Source organism: Euprymna scolopes, chromosome 14, assembly GCF_053919585.1.
Source record: "Euprymna scolopes isolate OS-2025 chromosome 14, ASM5391958v1, whole genome shotgun sequence".
Lineage (NCBI taxonomy): Eukaryota > Metazoa > Mollusca > Cephalopoda > Sepiida > Sepiolidae > Euprymna > Euprymna scolopes.
In genome coordinates this window covers 7523239-7544251 of record NC_136495.1, presented here as the reverse complement: position 1 = coordinate 7544251, position 21013 = coordinate 7523239, and the positions used below count along the sequence as shown (strand labels likewise).

The 21013-nt window shown below is 34.3% G+C and overlaps 1 protein-coding gene across 1 annotated transcript in view; it reads left to right on the top strand.

Annotated features, from left to right (window-relative positions):
• LOC145292863 (eukaryotic translation initiation factor 3 subunit M-like) overlaps positions 1 to 20646 on the top strand; it is a 48027-nt gene extending 27381 nt beyond the window's left edge. The window contains exons 5-10 of the mRNA XM_080138972.1: positions 129 to 223; positions 826 to 909; positions 10318 to 10417; positions 17669 to 17750; positions 19364 to 19507; positions 20341 to 20646. Coding sequence (XP_079995098.1) covers positions 129 to 223; positions 826 to 909; positions 10318 to 10417; positions 17669 to 17750; positions 19364 to 19507; positions 20341 to 20543 — 708 coding nt within the window. The 3' untranslated portion in view covers positions 20544 to 20646. The remainder of the gene's footprint in view (positions 1 to 128; positions 224 to 825; positions 910 to 10317; positions 10418 to 17668; positions 17751 to 19363; positions 19508 to 20340) is intronic.
• The last annotated feature ends 367 nt before the right edge of the window (positions 20647 to 21013 follow it).

Here is a 21013-nt window from a genome sequence, read left to right as displayed (position 1 = left end):
CTGATAATTACGCCCTCCCACTTTTTTAATACAATTGTTTTTAATTTTGATTGAAATGCTTGTTAATCCCTATTTCAAACGAATATTTGATAAAAAAACTGATGAAATAATTCAATTTCTATTTTCAGGTGAAAACTTGGATTGCCATGTGGAATCTCCCTGTGCAAAAGACACAGAATCTTTTGCGTATGCTTCATGACGCGGTATTGGAAGCTAAAATGAGGTACACCAACACCCTTTCCTTTTTCTTCATTTGCTCTCCTTATTTGGAAAATATCTGCTTTAATCTTTATCAACCAATATGAAAACGTTGCATTGATATGCTTATTTCAAGTCTTCTAAATAAATTAATCCATTTGGAGGAATCTGGTGCAACAAGATCAGGTTGTCTGAGGATTCCAACAGCAGAAATTTGTGTACAATAGGAATTATGTTCAGAAAATTACATGATTTATATCCAAAACAAAAACTTCAACATGGATCAAACAATATTTTTTTCCTTTGCAAAACTCAATCATGTTCTACAAAAACAAATTCTCTCTACAAAACAATCAAATAAAACTAATCATGAGTAAATATTTGAAAAACTCTTGGCAAAATGATTGAACCCAAAAAGAGTTAATTTCGTAAAATCTAACATTCAAACCCTTGAAAGATATAAACATTGCCGACACTTGTGTCAAACAGAAATTTGTGTACAATACGACTTATGTTCAGAAAACTTCAAGATGGAATCAATTTTCAAACCCAACATTTTATTTCATAATTGTCTTGTACTAGAATTAATTTTGTCTTTTTCAATATTTTTTCATTTCTTTTCTTCAGTGAGGTTTCCACAAAAGTAATGATAGAATTACTTGGCACTTATACAGAGGACAATGCTTCCCAGGCGAGAGAAGATGCTCACAGGTTTGGGATTTTTTTTCATATTCTCAAATATTTGACCATCAAATAAGGTGATAGGAAATCATTTTCACATTTTTTTTATCTTTATCTTCCCTTCATCTTTATTGCTAAATATGAAATCATGTTTTTCTCTTGTTTTACATATCTGAAGCAGACACAAAATATATTGAAATGTTTGCAATTAAATAATAAAAAAAAGGCTCTTTTTTATTTAATTTGTGTGTATATATATATTCAAAATTTATGTATTTAAATTTTATGATTTGAAAAGATAAATCTTCATATATAGAATTTTTTATTGTTTGAAAACAAAAAATACAATTTAATAAATTTATTTCCTTAACCCATGAGTTTTCGATACATATTCATCTCCTTGGAGGAGATGATTAAGTATCGAAAACTCATGTGTTGAGGAAATAAATTTATTAAATTGTATTTAAATCCAGAATAAATGCTAAATTGTATTCTTTGTTTTCAATTGTATATTGTTTTCAATATTTCAATTGTATATTTAGCAATTTTATTTAACTGGGATTGTTTTATATAAAATACTACATCTAATAATATTTTGTATGACCGAAAATCACTGGATTTGCATATCAGTAGATATATTTCATTTCATTTATTTTATAGCAAGCCTCACTCTCCCCAATGGTTGACTTCCACATGTGCGGCTGCCATTACACAAAGGCAGCATGCGTACCGCAGATTTAACCGACATAAATCCAGTTCAAACAGAAGTATATAGAAGCCAGAAATAACTGTAAGAAAGAAATAGCGACAGCTAAGAGAGAATTTACTGAAACAACTAAAAAACGCATCGAAGCACAGAAATTAGGAACCCGTGACTTCTGGAAAATCTACAACAGTGTAGTAAATAATATGCAATCAACAATCCCCCCCACTATCCAACAAACATGCTCAGCAACTGTGAAGGCTAACATGCTTGCTAGTCAGTTTGCCTCCAACTCCACACTGGACCCTGCTAACCACCCTTTCCCAGACTTTCCTTTGCGGACAGACACCACACTAGACTATCTGAAAATCATCCCTTCTCAGGTGCATGCTATCATAAAAAATCTTGACACTTCAAAAGCATGTGGACCTGATCTCATCCCGGGTGTGCTATTAAAAAAGTTGTCCGCCGAAGTAGCTCCAATCCTCTCCAAACTTTGCAACAAATGCCTTAATGAATCTTGCTTTCCTACCTGCTGGAAAACTGCTTCTGTAGTACCAGTTTTCAAGAATTCTGGTGAAAGAACTGACCCAGTAAATTACCCTCCATTAGTCTCCTCCCACTTTTTGCCAAAATATTTGAGTCCATAATTAACCAAGCTCTAGTCCATCACCTTACAGATGCTAAACTTCTGACCGACCAACAATATGGATTTAGGCAAGCCCGCTCCACAGCAGACATTCTAACTGTAATTTCCGAGCGTATATACCATTCACTGGACAAAGCAGGGGAGGGTAGAGCGGTAGCTCTAGATATATCTAAGGCTTTTGACAGGGTATGACACGAAGGTCTTCTCAGGAAAATCAGATCATACGGTATCACTGGAAGAATACTTAACATAATTAAATCCTTCTTAGATAAGAGAAAAAATCAGGTTGTCCTCGATGGTCGTACATATAAACGCGGGAGTGCCTCAGGGGTCTATCCTTGGACCTCTATTATTCCTAATATTCATAAATGACCTCCCTTACAGAATTGTCTCTGAGGTGGGTATATATGCTGGTGACACCATGTTCTATAACAGACACAACAGGAAAACAAATGAACACATATCTAAAGAAATGGCCGAAACACTAGAGGATGACCTCCAATCTATAGTGGAATGGGGACAAAAATAGATGGTCACATTCAATGCTGCCAAGACTAAACTTGTTTCCTTCAATAACTACAAGAAACCTTCTCTACCACCAATAGCAATAGCCAAAGACTCTTTATCTAAAAGCACATCTTTTAAACTCCTCGGCCTAACATTCACAGGAAACATGAGTTGAAACAATTACATTGAGAGCATTGCCAGGACCACTGCGAAAAAGGTAGGTTCTCTCTACCATGCTAGAAAGCTACTAATGCCCAAAAGTATAGGCCATTATTCGCCCATGTATGGAGTATTGTTGTCATATTTGGGCCAGTGCATCTGCTACTAGTCTCTCACTCCTAGACAAGGTTCAAAAGAGAGTTGCCAACCTAATAGGTCCTGAACTGTCATCTAGGCTTCAGCCTCTGTCCCATCGACGTAATGTAGCATCCCTCTGCCTGTTCTACAAGTATTTTAACGGTGAATGTTCCGACGAACTGCAAGCACTTGTACCCCTTCTACGTAAATACCCCCGACAAGCAGTAAAATCCCACCCCTTCACAGTAGAGATCCCTAGATGTAAGAAAGCCTTCTACGCCAGTAGTTTCTTCCCCAGAACTGCTAGACTTTGGAATTCCCTTCTAGGTTCCTGCTTCCCCAACTGTACTGACATGCAGAAGTTCAAGTGTAATGTGAACCGACATCTTGCTACCCAACTCCCCACCTAGTACCCCTGTACCCTGTGTCCCTACATCAAAGTGGCAATATGTGCCTTGTTTGGGGCGAAAATGTAATAAAATATATATATATATATATATATATATATATATATGAACAAATGATTAATAAAACATGTTAAAAGACATCTTGAAAAAGAGTTAAAAACATATTTAATTTTAAAAAAGGAAGCACAAGATAAGTGGATAGTCCTTAATCCGCGGAGTTTTGAAGAAATACTCTCCTTCTCATCAGAGGACAGGAATTAGCAAAATGTGGGATGGGATTTTGCATGTAAAAGTATTTAATGAAACTACAAGTAAGTCACAGATCTTACTTGGTTAAAAAAGGGTGAGGTAAGGGGAATAGGAGGTAAAAGAAAAAATTATAAAAAGATTTCACATGAATGGATAGTCCGGTGAAGGGTAAAAAATCCAAGAATGGTAAAATCCAAACACGGTCGAATTAAAAATTCCCAATCCAACAGGTAAGTTCCAAATGGTCCAAAATGATCAAAAAAGGCAGAATTCCTTGGAAAAAATCACAAATGGAATGAGTTCCAAATCATTAGAAGATAAGTTCAAATGTGCACAGAAAAAGCACTGGAGAGAATATTTAAAACACGTCTGCCAAAGTCGGAGGAATCGAGTATATTAAGGTTTAAAAAAAAAAACCAAAAAAAAACCGGAGAAACGGTGAAAGTTTAAATTTGAAAAGCAAGGTCAAACTGGCCCAGACAAAAAGCGCAAAAGTTAGCATTAATAATTAGGTCAACTTAAATATGCACGTGAAAGTCCCAGAATGAAATTAAGAAACACGAGTCAGAGAAACAAGTAAATGGCTAAGTTTATGAAATGGAGCGTCTATTATATTAAGAAGTGTAAAAAAAAAAGTGAATAAGTAAAAATATATATATATAGCAAGCCGTCTGGCCTTGGACGGTCGTAAAATTTGCATAAATATTTTAATACAAATTTGTTATGAACAGAAATACTGTAGGTATTAAATGTAATGTTAAATCCCTTTAAAAAAAATGGAAAGAAACTGACATGTGCATGCAAGTATTATGTTTTTTCTAAACAGTTCTTATTTTGTAAGTGTAAAAAAAAAAGTAAAAATACTCGAGCTGAGATCGAAACCAAAACCTAAAGACAGTGAACCAAGTACGATAACCATTACACCAGCTTGCCACGACCATTAGATGGTGTTTTAAAATCTACTTATTCTAAACATAAGCGATCATAAACATTTGTGCATGCACAGTCATGAAACAATTGACAAATCGCAAAAATCTGATGGCCTCTAAGTACTAATATTTCAATTTTGACGCCTTAGCAGCCCCTTTTTCCTGGCTAAGACTAATTAACTTTTAATACCCTATATATATTTAATTTCAAGTCTGTAGATCAAAAATATGTGTAGTATATAGGTTGAGAAATGTTCTCATACACCTACACATCCTCACTTTATATATATATATATATATATACACACACACACACACACACCTACAAAGCTGAGTTTTTTCTCGCTCTGAGATTGATATTAAAAGCCTACTTAAAAAGTTATTAAAACAAAATATATGCAGTCATGGATATGCGAGTGACTTTCATGATGGTTAACTAATTTGCATATTCCTTAGAAAACGTTAATTAATAATAATTCATTTTTTAACCGTTTCTTATTAGATGATTGGTTTCATTTAACGCTGAATTCATTTTATGCATAGTTTCTACATCCTGCATAATTGCATAGAATATTGCTTGCAGGAGATTTTAGACAAATGCAATTCCTCAATCAACATCAGCAGATGAAATAAATGCTTGCCTCAAATACTCTACTTTTTGGTGCTATGTGAAGACATTAAACTTAACTCAAAATATGTGTGTCCAGTTGCAGACTGCTCGATTCGCACAGAAATTTTTTGCATCATTTCTGGGAAATTGGAGACATAAAAGTGCCGGCTGATCCGAGTTAAGGGCAAAATTCCTTGACTCTTAACTTCTATAATTTTACAACATCAAAAGAAGAGTTGGTTAAAAAGGGTTTTCCAGATATTCAAATTAATTATACGAATTCCACTTGAATGAGCTATTCTTGCAGCTCAGTACAATGACGTTCATAAACTTAACACTATTATTCAACGTAAAATTCCAAGTGAGGTAGTCACATACAAATTCATCGACACAGTTGTGGAAGCAGATAAAGTGGTTAATTATCCAACAGCTAAATTTGCCAGGGATGCCACCGCATGTACTGCAACTTAAAATTGGCATACTAATTATCATGTTGTGAAATATAAACCAATCTAAGTTTTGCAATGGCACATGGCTTGCAGTAAAAAAATTAAAAAAACAACATCATAGACCTTTCACGGGTGAATATATCTTTATTCCACACATTCCTATGATTCCACCGGATACACAATTACACGTTGGGGAATTGCACTTTGCAATTTTATTGTCGTTTACAATAACCATCAACAAAGCTTGGGGAACAATCTTTACAATTGTGTGGCTTACAGCTACACACTGACAATTTGTTACGTATTCAAGAGTCACCAAACCAGAAAATCACTATATCAGCTAAGAAAATGGAACAACAAAAACTGTGTACCCTTACTAAATGGGAAAATTAAACCTATAAGAAACATGCATTTTCTCATTTTAGAACTTTTTCCATTGCAGCAATTTGAGCCACAGCAACGAGTGGCAGGGTGCAGCTAGTATCTATATATTTTTCATATTGGCATTTTATCCAAATATATATATGTGAAATTATATAAACCTCAGAAAAACAGATATATAAATGTTAGTGGTTTCATCAGGGGTTCAACAATGACTTAAGATGATTAAATAAAATAATTAAATCAATAAAAATGTAAAATACATTAAATAAGTAAAATTTTAAAAAATGAACAAGTTATTAGCAAAGATGACCATCGGCAGACTGACAGATTAAAATTTATCCCCTCCCCTCCCCCAATATATTTGTCAGACATACACACGCTTTCTCCAATACTCAATTTAAATTAAACAGTCACACGGATTGTGCATGCAAATCATTGGCCAAAAGAAAAAAATGGAAGCTGGAATTTTTTATTAATTTTGTTTTTTCATTCCACAATGATGAGTTCTACTTCAAACAGGAATATTATTTGGTTAGCGTTGCAAACTTTATAAGAAAAACAAAAAAATTCTTTTACATTTTGAACACTTTTGATTAACGTTATGGACATTGAAAAAAGAAAAATCATTTTTTCTTTATACCTGGTGGGCAATCACCTGGAGATGATGTTTCTATAAAAACACTGATCCCCAACAACTTACAAGATTGGTGTCAGAAAGTGCACATCTAGCAGTATCAGAATTTTTCTTCTATTAAGGTAATAGCTTTTAAAGAAACCTGATCAGAGCTAAGTTCAGGTGTCAATTTTGAAGTGTGTGTGAAATTATTTGTGCAATTCAGCTACACAGAATCTTTCACGTTTCATCCTCCTAGGGAATCTTGATGGATGCACTTCATTCTGACAATTCTCTACAATGATGAAATGCTGTAGCTTTTTTTTTTTTTTTTTTTTTTTTCACACGGGCATCACCACATTATCAAGGCCAAGAGGCCACTCGAGGATAAGGGTTAAAGAGTGTACAATAGAAATTGGACAATATAGTAACCAATTCAGTAAATTTGTTAACTTATATGGAACGGCTCATCAAGAACTTGTTTACGTTAGACTTGAAGACAACCATATTGTAGTCAGCAGGAAAATGGAAGACAATTCCACAGGCGTGCAGTTCTAAGAAAGAAGCTTTGTTCATGGAATCTACGTTTAGGTTTAGGCACAGCTAAAGAGTGGGGGAAATTATTGATAGTGTTTTCAGCTAGACGAGTGTTTCTTGTTAAAGTTTGGCGAGGGGGGACCATAGACTGAAGCTCAGTTGAACACGTTCCATAAAAATAACGATACATCAGAGACAAACTCACAACATCTCTTCTGTGAGATAGAGGTTGCAGGAAAGAGAAAAGGATATCTCCTACGAGACTAGGAAGTCTATTTTGAACTCTATCAAGGCAGGACAAGTCCTTTCTAGCAGCTCCTGCCCAGATGTGGCAACAGTATTCCATCCTTGGACATACCTGGCTCTTATATAGATAGAGAATCGCATCAGCAGTGAGATATCTACTGAATCGATAGAAAGATCCCACCATTTTCCCAGCGGCCTTGGCAACTGATTTAATGTATGTGTTCCATTTAAGATCAGGAGTAACAGTCAAGCCCAGAAACTTGTCAAAACTTGAGGCCTCCTGAAGACGAGAGCCATTCATTTCAATTGATGCCAGATGTGGATCAGAGTGTTGATGATGTAAAGAGAGAAGCTTGGTTTTAGATGCATTAAAAGTAACCAACCACTCCTTTCCCCATTGTACCACATGCTCAAGATCAGAGGAGAGAGAATCGGAGAGAACTTGGTTGTTTACTGTCTTATATGTGCTACTATGAATGGTAGTGTCATCAACATAAATGTCTACAAATGATGTAAGGATGTAATTTGGAAGATCATTAATGTAGATCAGGAATAGAGTTGAGTCCAGGATGGATCTCTGAGGGACACCAGCATTAATACTGTGGGCTTCTGATTTTTCTCCCTCAGCTACTACTCTTATGAATCTATCAGAAAGAAATGATTTAATAATTTAGAAGACATTTCCAGCTATACCATAGCTAGAGATCTTGTGAAGTAAACCTTTATACCATACCCTATCAAAGGCCTTAGATATGTCAAGAGCAATTGCCCTAGAAAGGTTGCCTCCGTCGAGAGATTTACTAATCCTATGAGATATAACTGTAAGCACATCTGCTGTAGATCTAGCAGAACGGAAACCATATTGAGTGTCAAAGAAGGTTATTTTTGCTGAGATAGTTAATTACTTCTGTATTTAACACAGATTCTAGCAACTTACTCATGACGCACAAGAGACTTATTGGCCTGTACTGAGAGGGAGATGAGCGATCACCTGAATTCTTAAATACAGGGCATACTGATGAGATTTCCCAGGGTGATGGGAAGCTATTCTCTTTAAGATAACGTTTAAACAGTTTTGTAAATATGCGCGCTAGTTCTGGTTGAAGTTTTTTAAGTACTATAATTGGAATACCGTCAGGGCCTGTTGCTTTACTCGAATCAAGGTTTTTGATTAGCTTGGCAACATCACGTACAGATATATGTATATCACATAGCGTGTTTTCTGATACAGGAGGAAATGTTGGGGGTTGGTGGCCTTGGTCGCAAAAGGTAGAATTAGCTACAAAGTTCTTGGCAAAGAGTTTGGCTTTGTCTGATGCTGACGAGATTACCTCAGGTCCATTGATGATGGGATAGAGCACACGCTTCTGTTCAGGATTCTGTTTGCTATTTGGTGGGAACCAAGCCGCTGCTCAACTACTTTGGACTTTACGGACTGAGCATACAACTCTCTTGTGTTCTTTATTACTTTCTTACAATGGTTGCTGGCAGTCCTGAAAGCGGCTTTAGTTTCCATACATCTATTACGTTGGAAGCAGTGGAAAAGGTGATTTCTGTGTGCAATGGCAGCAGCGCATTCTGGGGAGAACCATGGCTGGCTGTTAGGTTTTTGCTGAAACTTTTTCGAGGGTATGAAACGGTCTATACCTACAATTAACCATTCCATCAGGTCTGATACTATAGAGGACACATCCTTTTTAAACATGGAACGCAGAGGTAGATGCGATATAAATGTATGGAAGCTATCCCAGTCAATGCCATATATATTTTCAAAACTTACTGCTTAGCTCCACTCAAGTATTGGACACTGTTGAAGTAAATACTGAAAATTGATACATAAAATATATCTCCTTAACATTTTATCTGGATACATGAAATAATTATGATATACTTGCTGTACCTACCCTAACCCTAACCTACCCGGCCTTTCCCAACACACAGTGAAGCCATTTTAGTTTTTAATTATTTGTTTGCACATTTTAAAACTTCAATCTAAAATACAAGTTATCTCTCTTGCTGATTTTTAGGTAATTATTTAAAAATGTTTCACATAAGCAGTCATTTAGGTCTGGTTGTAATGAAAAAAAAAAAAAAAAAAAAGGTAAATTGTAGCTATATAAGTATACATTTACATTATTATTAACCTGATACAACAATAACGACTAAAAAATAAAATAAACTTAACCATACAAAAATATCCAAATTTTCAGATTTTTTGAGCTCAGAATTGATGAATTGGATTATTCAGACTAGATTTATCTTGAATGTTTTTCTCATGGTTCAATGTAATCTCCCACCTTAACGTGCATCTTGAACTGCACGCCTGTGGAACTCTGTTCTGCTTGCCTGTTTCCCTCCCGACTTCAACCTGGATGTCTTCAAGTCCAACACAAACAAATTCTTGATGAACCCCCCCCTAAGTAATGACACCTTATCAATTCTCCAATACTATTGCTACACTATCCCATTGATTACTGTACACACAATAACCCTTATCCCCGAGTTGCCATTGGGCCTTGATAAGTGGTGAACTCCATGTAAAAAAAAAAAAAACTCAGGAATTTGTACAAAATTTTAAACAGAACTTTTGATTTAATTGATGATAATTTATTTATAATAAAATAAAAATTAAAACTCTTACCTAGTAATGACTGATAGAAAAAACGATCTATTCCTATAGGTTAATAAGGGTTTGTTCAAAAAGTCTGTATCATTTCCAGTTTAACAAAATTCAAAATGTTTTGAAATGTTTAGAAAATAACATCCAAGAAAAGAATAGCAGTTCAAATGATCAAAAACATAAATTTATGACAACCAAAATAAAATGCATCTTTTAATGTCATTTCCTTTTGTTTCAGATGTATCGTTACTTGTTTAGCCGACCCCGGCACTTTTCTAATGGATCATCTTCTGACATTGAAACCCGTTAAATTCTTGGAAGGAGAACTTATCCATGATGTAAGATTTTTTTTTATTTTTAAGATTCTTTTTATTTTATTTTTTTATTTTTACATTGCATTTTTTTTTTTTTTTTATTAAATTTGTACATTTATCATGTTTGTTACGGGAACATACATCATAAATTACATTTCATAGAATCTCTTTATGGTTTTGAAATTAATGAAGAAAATATTCAATTATTGCTATTTTAATTGCTTTTTAAAATATATTCTTTCTAAAAAAAAATGTAAACATTTTAAAATATACTAGGAAGAAAAAAAAAGTGAGCTGTTAGCTGCTCAAAGCTCAACCAGTGACCCAGCAGATCACAAACTTTTTCTTTTCTTTTTTTTTTTTTTTCTTTTTTTTTCTTTACATTTTTCCAACATTTTTAAAGATCTGATATATTCAGTTTGCAAAACCAGTTAAAAATGAAAACAAAATTCAAAGTTAATCTTTCTATTCATTATTTCTCTATCTTTACCTCTCTTTACAGCTACAGCTTAAATAGTATTGCTACCATGGTGATATTTCCTTTTGTTTGTAATGGACAATTCCAATTTTTTAATTTCTTCCTTTATTATCTTTGATTATTAGAGAGAGGTGGAACCAAGTCATAAATAACATATATAATAATAACTTTAAAAAATCAGTTAAATGTGCACAATAAAATGATAAAATCAAAACTTAGTTAATTTTTGTACAGCTTAAATAGTATTACTGCCTTTGGTGATATTCCCTTTTTGTCTATAACGGACTATTCCAATTTTTAAAATTATTTCTTTTCTTTACCTTTGATTGTTAAACAGATAGCATGACTAAAGGGAGAAATAAGATTGTATGAAATATAGACAAGAAGTCTATAGAAAATACAATGAGAGAGCATCAAAAAGATATAGGAGTGTCGTAAGAGTTAATTGTAAATTCAGACTTATTGAGTTGAGAGCAGATGACCAATTTGTGTCCAAGGAATATAATGGAGATAAGAATTGAGGTGTTGAAAAGTATATGTAGTTGATTAACTTGGTGATACCATTACAGCACAGGGTGGAGCAGGTGCTAGTGTTATTGTAAGAGTTAGAAGTGACTAGATTAAATCCAGCAAACTTCTGTCATTACTAACCAGCAGAGCATTACCATAGTCAATTAAGGATAGTTTATCAAGCATGTGTATGCAGTGTGATAATGTATGGAAGTGAAATCTGGCCAATGAGGGTTGAGGACATGTGTTGCATGGAGAGAAATATGTGAATGATATGACAGATGTGTAATGTGAATCTTAAAGACAGGCTTAGTTCTGATGACCCCAGAGGAAGATGAAAGCTGAACATCTAGCATAGTATATATACTATATCAGTATATAGTGAACGTATAGTTTAGTATCTCTACTATCATATAAAAGTCACTTTTTGTGTATGAGGTTCTGAAACGGCTGAGCCTATTTTTTGCAAATTTAACACAAAAGTAATTTATATGTCTGGCAGTGTTCTTAGATATGTTTTGTACTGAAATTCATCCGATAAATATTGAAAATAAAAAAAAAAAAAACGATCCTAAAAATAGTCTTTCTTGTAGATAAAAAATAATTTTTACAGAATTTTTGTATGTTACATCGCCAAAGGATATAATTCCCAGCAAATCAAAGATTAAATTCTCTGCAAATCATTTCTTTAAAAAAAAAGAACTATTGTCATCTGGAGATATAACTCAGTGGTAGTGTATTCGACTACAGATCAAATGCTGCCCTGTTCAAGCCCGGGTTTACCTCGCCTTTTTTTTTTTTTTTTTTTTTTTTTAATGAGTTCAAATTGATAAGAGGTACCATTTAAATTGCCACAAATCATTTCTTCGTCTGCATTTTTTAAAACTAAACATTGATCAGAAGTGACTTTTCCAGGGTATTCATCCTCAAACCCAAATATCAACTGACGTGGTATTATAAACAAACAAAGGCGGAATTTTATGAACAACATTATTGTTTATATTTTTTTGTTTAAAAAAAAAAAAAATTTTTTGTGAATTAATCCACCGGGCAAATTATTCCTCGTAATATATAATATTCAATAGAAGATAGATTCTATAATAATATATATGCAATCTACATAAATTAAAATATAGATTTAAGCGTATTTTATGACCGGGCAACGCCGGGCATCCAGCTAGTATACTATATGAGTATATAATGAACATATAGTGAGGTGTGTAGAAGCGTAGACTTTGATGTTATGGCCATGTTGAATCGATGAGCATTCTTGTTTTAGATGTAGAACAGTTGAGGTAGCAGGTTCAGTTCACAGGTGAATAACAAGGAAAACATGGCAGGAAGTGATGAAAATAGAACTGAAGGATAACGGCCTGGCCAGAGATTAGTTTTTTTTTTTTTTTTTTTTTTTTTTTTTTACACAGGCGTCACCACATTATCAAGGCCCAGAGGCCACTCAAGGATAAGGGTTAAAGAGTGTACAGTAGAAATTGGTCAATATAGTAATCATTAGTAATGAAAATTTGGTAAATTTAATAACTTATATGGAACGGCTCATCAAGAACTTATTTACTTTAGACTTGAACACAACCATATTGTAGTCAGCCGGAAAGCAGGAAAACGGAAGACAATTCCACAGGCGTGCAGTTCTAAGAAAGAAGCTTTGTTCATGGAATCTACGTTTAGGTTTAGGCACAGATAAAGAGTGGGGGAAATTATTGATAGTGTTTACAGCTAGACGAGTGTTTCTTGTGAAAGTTTGGCGAGGGGGGACCATAGATTGAAGCTCAGTTGAACACTTTCCATGAAAATAACGATACATCAGAGACAAACTCGCAACATCTCTTCTGTGAGATAGAGGTTGCAAGGAGGAGAAAAGGACATCTCCTACGAGGCTACGAAGTCTATTTTGAACTCTATCAAGGCAGGACAAGTCCTTTCTAGCAGCTCCTGCCCAGATGTGGCAACAGTATTCCATCCTTGGACGTACCTGGCTCTTATATAGGTAGAGAATAGCATCAGCAGTGAGATATCTACTGGATCGATAGAAAGATCCCACCATTTTTCCAGCGGCCTTGGCAACAGATTTGATATACGTGTTCCATTTAAGATCAGGAGTAATGGTCAAGCCCAGAAGCTTGTCAAAACTTGAGGCCTCCTGAAGACGAGAGCCATTCATTTCAATTGATGACAAATGTGAATTAGAATGTTGATGATGTAAAGAGAGAAGCTTGGTTTTAGATGCATTAAAAGTAACCAGCCACTCCTTTCCCCATTGTACTACGTGCTCAAGATCAGAGGAGAGAGAATTGGAGAGAACTTGGTCATTTACTGTCTTAGATGTGCTACCATAAATGGTAGTGTCGTCAGCATAAATGTCTACAAATGATGTAAGGATATGATTTGGAAGATCATTAATGTAGATCAGGAAAAGAGTTGGGCCCAGGATGGATCCCTGAGGGACACCGGCATTAATACTGTGAGCTTCTGATTTTTGCCCCTCAACTACTACTCTTATGAACCTATCAGAAAGAAATGATTTAATAATTGAGAAGACTTTTCCAGCTATACCATAGCTAGCGATCTTATGAAGTAAACCTTTATGCCATACCCTATCAAAGGCTTTAGATATGTCAAGAGCAATTGCCCTAGAAAGATTGCCACCGTCGAGAGATTTGCTAATCCTATGCGATATAACTGTAAGGACATCTGCTGTAGATCTAGCAGAACGGAAACCATATTGAGTGTCACTAAGAAGGTTATTTTTGTTGAGATGTTTGATTACTTCTGTATTTAACACAGATTCTAGCAACTTACTCATGACGCACAGGAGACTTATTGGCCTGTACTGAGAGGGGGATGAGCGATCACCTGAATTCTTAAATACAGGGCATACTGATGAGATTTTCCACGGAGATGGGAAACTATTCTCCTTAAGACAACGTTTAAACAGTTTTGTAAGTATGGGCGCTAATTCAGGTTGAAGTTTTTTGAGTACTATAATTGGAATACCGTCAGGGCCAGTTGCTTTACTCGAATCAAGGTTTTTGATTAGCTTCGCAACATCACATACAGATATACGTATATCACATAGCGTGTTTTCTGATACAGGAGGAAATATTGGGGGTTGGCGGTCTTGGTCGCAAAGGGTAGAATTAGCTGCAAAGTTCTTGACAAAGAGTTTGGCTTTGTCTGATGCTGACGAGATTACCTCAGGTCCATTGATAATAGTTGGGATGGAGCACACGCTTCTGTTCAGGATTCTGTTTGCTATTTGTCAAAACTGGTGGGAACCAAGCCGCTGCTCAGCTACTTTGGACTTAACAGATTGAGCATACAACACTCTTGCGTTCCTTATTACTTTCTTACAATGGTTGCTGGCAGTCCTGAAAACGGCTTTAGTTTCCATACATCTATTACGTTTGAAGCAGTGGAAAAAGTGATTTCTGTGCGCAATGGCAGCAGCACATTCTGGAGAGAACCATGGCTGGCTGTTAGGTTTTTGCTGAAACTTTTTAGAGGGTATGAAATGGTCAATACCTACAATTAACCATTCAGTTAGGTCTAATACTATAGAGGACACATCCTTTTTAAACATGGAATGCAGAGGTAGATCAGATATAAATGTACGGAAGCTATCCCAGTCAGCCTTAGTGTATCGATATACTGTACGATGAAGAGGTACGTCTGGGGACTTATTACATTTCATTTTTATCTTGATTGATACAACAGAGTGGTCGGAAGATCCAAGAGGCGACAGAACAGAAACTGAACATAGTTCAGGGCAAGTTGTGAGAAAAAGGTCTAGTAGGCTCGCATACTGGCCGTCATTATCGGGCACACGGGTAGGTTCCTGAACAATCTGAGTGAGGTCATAGGCAATGGAGAAATCATGACAGAACCTCCCCTCATCATCGGTCTTGTTTGAGTGGGTCAACCATTCGACGTTGTGAACATTGAAGTCTCCACATATATGAATGTTAGCTGAAGGATAAGTAGAAAGGACTTGGTCAATTTTCTCAGATATGCTTTGAAAGATAGTAACTCCGCTGTTGTGGGGGCGATAGAGAGTAAATATAAATGCAGTAGTGTGAGCTAAAGCAACCCGGAAGCACATATAGGGTAAGTTAGGATCTTCCCTGGAGATGTCCCTCCCACATGGAAAGCTATCTTTAATATAGGCACATATTCCATGCCCATGGCGATCTTGGGGGTCAGTTTTAGAAGTTAAGTTAGAGTATCCTGAAATTGCAAACTCATCTAGGGAAATAGCCTGTCCAATGCCAGTTTCACTTAAAAATAAAAGGTCTGGTTTAGTCTCCTGTAATTGGGTTTCAACCTCTGGAAGGTTAGAACGTAGACCCCTGATGTTGGAGAAGGAGACATGGTAGTAGGGGTCTACGTTGGAAGTTGGAGAACCGGGTTTAATCGTGTATTTTTTCTTGAAACTTGTCATGATGAAATTTTGGAATTTGTGGACTAGGTCGACAGATTTACTTAGAGCAGGGCAGAGAGGGGAAATTAAGAGAGAAAAAGAAACGAAGAATTTTTTTTTATTTGTAGCTAATGATAAGGTAAAGCCGTAACAATTACCCACTAGTATGGCATCGAGAGGCCCCACCAGAAGCTACTGCATGGTCCAGAATCCATTCACCAAATGGCAATACAGCAGCCCCAGTACTTTGCACCTGCTGATAGGACGGCCTCCTTAGTGGTTAATCCAAGGTTCGGGTCCCTGACTATCAGGCGGATAACGTCAGCCCAGACAAAACGTTTACCTCCAGCACCCTTACTAGTGACATGGCTACAAGGATAGACATAGAAACAGAAAATTTCCTCCATCTCAGCAAACTGTTCGCAAAAATACTGCCAACCTAGAAAACAGCTTTTTCTTCTCCCTTTGTCCGAAAAATCACTCATTTAAAAAATGAGGACTGAGGGACAAAAAAGAAGAAGCGAGAGTAACAGGAGCTGCCGATAACGCATCCACAATGCGTTTTCTACTCTCCATTAAAAAAAAAAAAAAAAAAAAAAAAAAAACTATTAAGTATTGTACTTAATAAAAGTCCAACAGACGTGTTTAAGGGAAAGTATGGTGATAGATTCCCCTCACACGAACTAAAAATGAGTATAATTCGTAATTTTTGCTATCAACTCGGTAGATAAATAAACATATATACGAGGAAAAAAAAAAAAAAAAAAAAAGTCTTCAAGCCGTCAGATGCCAGCATTTAAAATGGATATTAAACCAAATATGACGACGAATTGAAATTTTTTTTTTTTTTTTTTTTTTTTTTTTTTTTTTTTCTCCAAATATTTTTTAATATTTTTCTGGGATTAAAATATGTGCAGAAACTTATTTTAGAGAAACAAATGTTGATTAACTCCAATTTGATATAATAAATCCACATTAAGTTGAAGTTTCATTAAAATCTTTTCTCCTTTTTAAGTCATTTTTGCCTTTTGCTTATGTTCGCACTTTTCCAACCACATTTGATGAATCATCTACATCAACTGAAACTAATTTCCTTAGATCTTCGGAAGACATCCTTTGCATAGGACTCAACCAAATTTCATGGTCAACTTTCGATCACTTCATCCATATCGATGATTTCTTACCATCATTCTCTGTTGACAAATTTGTTCTCCCCGGTCATGGATCTGTTAGTTCATCAGAAAACGAACTATGAAAATGGAATTTCAGATTAAATTGTTTTGAAAAAAAAAAATCCATCTTAATTGTAATTATAATTTGCAATTAACTTCCAAAGTGATTCATCTCTTTAAGTTCTTTCTTTCTAACTGTATCCTGTTTGACACACACACACACACACACACTCTCTTATTTATATGCCCTCTCATCAGTTGCAAATGATAAAGGCTTTCTTTTTTTTTTTTTTTTTTTTTTTTTTTTTCTAACGAATCGCTACATCAAGGCCAAAAGCAACTGAAGTGGTTGTGGGTGGGAATAATCCAATAACCTAAATTTTATTTTCTCAGCAAATAAAGGGAAATATAACACCAATTACATTGTATTCATATTTATTGCTTACCAAACTGCAAATGCAGAGATTTTTTTTTTTTAATTGGTTGGAAAGGAGAGTATTTTTCTCTTTTACATTAAAAAATTGGGAGTTTTACTGTTAGCATTAGAAGGTAGAAATGTGATGCACAATATTTCTATTTCATACGTCATAATGGAATATTTTAAATATGACAGAAAGAAAAATGAGTTAAATTTATGAAAGTTTTGAAAAATCGCTTTTTAAATCTGTTTTCTTTTTTAGTTGCTGACAATATTTGTTACAGAAAAGCTTACGAAATATGAAGCTTTTTATGCCAAAAACACAGAATTTATTAACTCAATTGGTAAGTACATGCAGTTTCATTTCGTGCTAAAAATGCTTTGTTAAATCGATCCGAATATACTCGGAAATGATGGATTGATTGAAATAATATTTTGGTTAATCACATTCAAAATAGCATTTTTATTGTCCAAACGTAGTCTGCTCCCTAATTATCGTCGACTGATGAATAAAATTCTATACTTTCTCAATCATGTTACTCAAAATTCATCTTGGAATGATGTAATCTTTAAAATCATCTTCGCATTAAATCATGATCCAAATCATTTTTTCTGACAAATGTAAAATCATTTCAATTCACAAAAATTTCTGAAATGAATTTTGCTAAAATTACTAAGTTTTCCACGAATCAATGGGGTTTTGAAAAGTTTAAACTCTGCACTTTGCTGAAAATTAACACCCAAGAAAAAAACACAAATGCATTACTTTTTGGGCCCAACTTTTTTTTTTTTTTACTTAAAAAAATCAAAAACGAAAACTTCTGAATTGCTAGAATTTTGTCAATTTCTAGGATACTGAATAAATAATTAACACTTCAAAGCTGTGGAAATTTTGAAAATTTATTTTGCTCTTTGCAAAGACCTGAAGATTGACAACCTAATCTTCTATCACCCATGTATACTATTTTAATCATTGGTTTGGGTTCCAGTTTCTATTGTGACATATTGTAGGCAAAAATTTCACATATAATCCTTAATTTTTTTAAATTTGCACCATATTAACCATATTTAGTGATACGAAAGTAATTATTTTTTTTGCCACAATCTAGAATATCACTATCTGGAATACTCTGCTCTGGAAAGGAGTTGATTAGAAATTTCTGTTTTCTTTAATTTGATTGACTTTTAATTTTTCCTTTATCTCATTAAACATCCTCTTAAATTTGACAGTTTCCTGTGGATATAATCATGGCATGAATATTTGTTTGGGCACCTCCTCCATGTAAAGTTGGATGCATACTTTCACATTGTCAAAACCATATTTCTGTAGATATTTATTTTCCCTTCAATAATACTAGGTGTAAAAAAAAATTGCCCTTTTTGTGGAGTGTCTAAAGCAGAAGAAATGTCTATTTTAGATTGGGTGATGTTTTAATAAAAAAAATCTTTTTAATTAGCTTAAATTTAAAATAACCATTAAGATTTTTTTTATTATTTAAATTCTTTTTAATTATTTTAAAATTTCACTTTTACCTTCATCAAGGACATTGTTTTTGGTCATATTTGTTGGTTTGTAACTTTGTGTACAGCTTAGCGTCCACCTCATTTAACCAATTGTAATCAAAATATTGGTCATGGTCTAACTTAAACTGATTTAATTTAGGGATATCAAGTTCACAAAAGGTGATTCATACTTTAAATTGTGTTCATCATAGAGATTTACTATTTGACCCATATTGTAGCCAATAAGTTGCGCATCTTGTATGACTTTAACTTTAGTTAGTGATGGTTAAAATTTTGAGATTTCAACTTACAATTTTAAAAAATTTGATGCATGAATCTGATGCACTTTGATGACAGTAACCATCCTTTAAAAATTTCAGTTTTTTGCATTAACATTGCATGTTTAATTCTTAACCATCTTCAAATCATTATGATCAATACTTTTTTCTTGAAGGTTTGTCGCATGAAAACAATATCCGTAAAATGCGTCTCCTCACTTTCATGCAAATGTGTGAAAACAGACGAGAATTGGATTTCATCACAATCCAACAAGAATTGCAACTTGATAGCGAGAAAGTTGAAGAATTTATCATTGAAGGTAAATTTCCCCATTTTTATTTCATTTTTTTTTTTTTTTTTTTTTTTTCATTTCTTGAGTAAACGATGTCATGAAAAATTTCTGAATAAACATTAAAAATGGTTTGATTTTGATGGGTTTTTGTGCACATATTTTCATCTACAAAGCTGGACGAATTAAGCATCTTGGAAGTTATTGCTTATCTTTATCTTCGACACATTCTCTTTTGCATTAATTACTATAGTTATTTAAAAATTAGGTGCTTATGTAGACTAGGGATATTGTTGGCATATTCTAAATGGGTTATGTAATGGGTTATGTTATGTAGACCGCTGAAAGATGTTGGAACAAAAGCTTTGTGTTTTTTTTGTTTTTGTTTTTTTTTGTAATGGCCAATGTTTAAAATGCTAAAAAAACAGTTAAAAATTAAAGAAAAATAACAATTATAATATAAAACACTGAAAAAAGGTACTTGTGCAGTTTACCTGTAGGAATGTTATTCAAAAAGCCATTCTTAACATGGGGAGAGAGTGCTTTTTTACTATTCTGTACTTTCACCTAACAATTTCATAAACAAAAGACATTGTTTACCAATTGGCATCTGCTGCGATTTTATTGGCAAAGTGTTTCTGCACTTTTTGACGATTTACATAACCTGCCTGAGATATGCTGTATTCTGCAAAACTATCGAAAATTATGTCTTTTTAATAAATTACAGAATTTGTGAATGGGGTAGAGGTAGGGGTCTCCTTTTTCCAATTGGAAATGACCCCCCTTTTTTAAATAATACCTTGCTGGTTTAAAATACATATTGTTTCATTTTTGTAAAATGACTTTCCTTTTTTTCTTTGCAGTTCTTAAGACCAAAGCTGTGCGTGCCAAGATAGATCAGATGCAGAAGAAAGTTCTGATTAGTTCGACCATCCACCGGACATTCGGTCGTTCTCAATGGCAGACCCTTCGTCAGTGCCTGGTCCAATGGCAAGCAAACTTAGAAGCTGTAGGGAACAGCTTACAAACTTTGGTCTTAGCACAAAAACCTGCACCCGTACAGTAATTGGGTTGTGCCGTCATCATACCCCATTCCCTCCTCCACAGTCCTCAACAAAAAAAAATGGCAATTGATGACCAAATAAAAGGCAAAAAATATGTCAACTTGATATTTTCTCTCGTTTTCATATCATTCATTTGATATTGATTCTTTCGATGCATATTTTCACGTCTATGATAGACTATTTTGTTTTTATTTTATTTTTTCTTTAGAAATCTTAATATTTTAAAAACTTGACAGGTCAATAGGATGGGTTAGATTTTGGAAACACCTGCTGTGACAAGTTTTGATTGTTGGCACATGCTAAACACTTGCACTAAATATTTTTCACCTTTTTACCATCATTTACAGGAATTGATTTAAACAAAATTATATCTAGAAAAGATATAAAAAACTATCACAAAAAAAAAATGGAAATGTGTCAGTGTTGAAAAGGGGGGGGGGGTGAAAACAAAGTGAATTTTTTTGTTAAATAA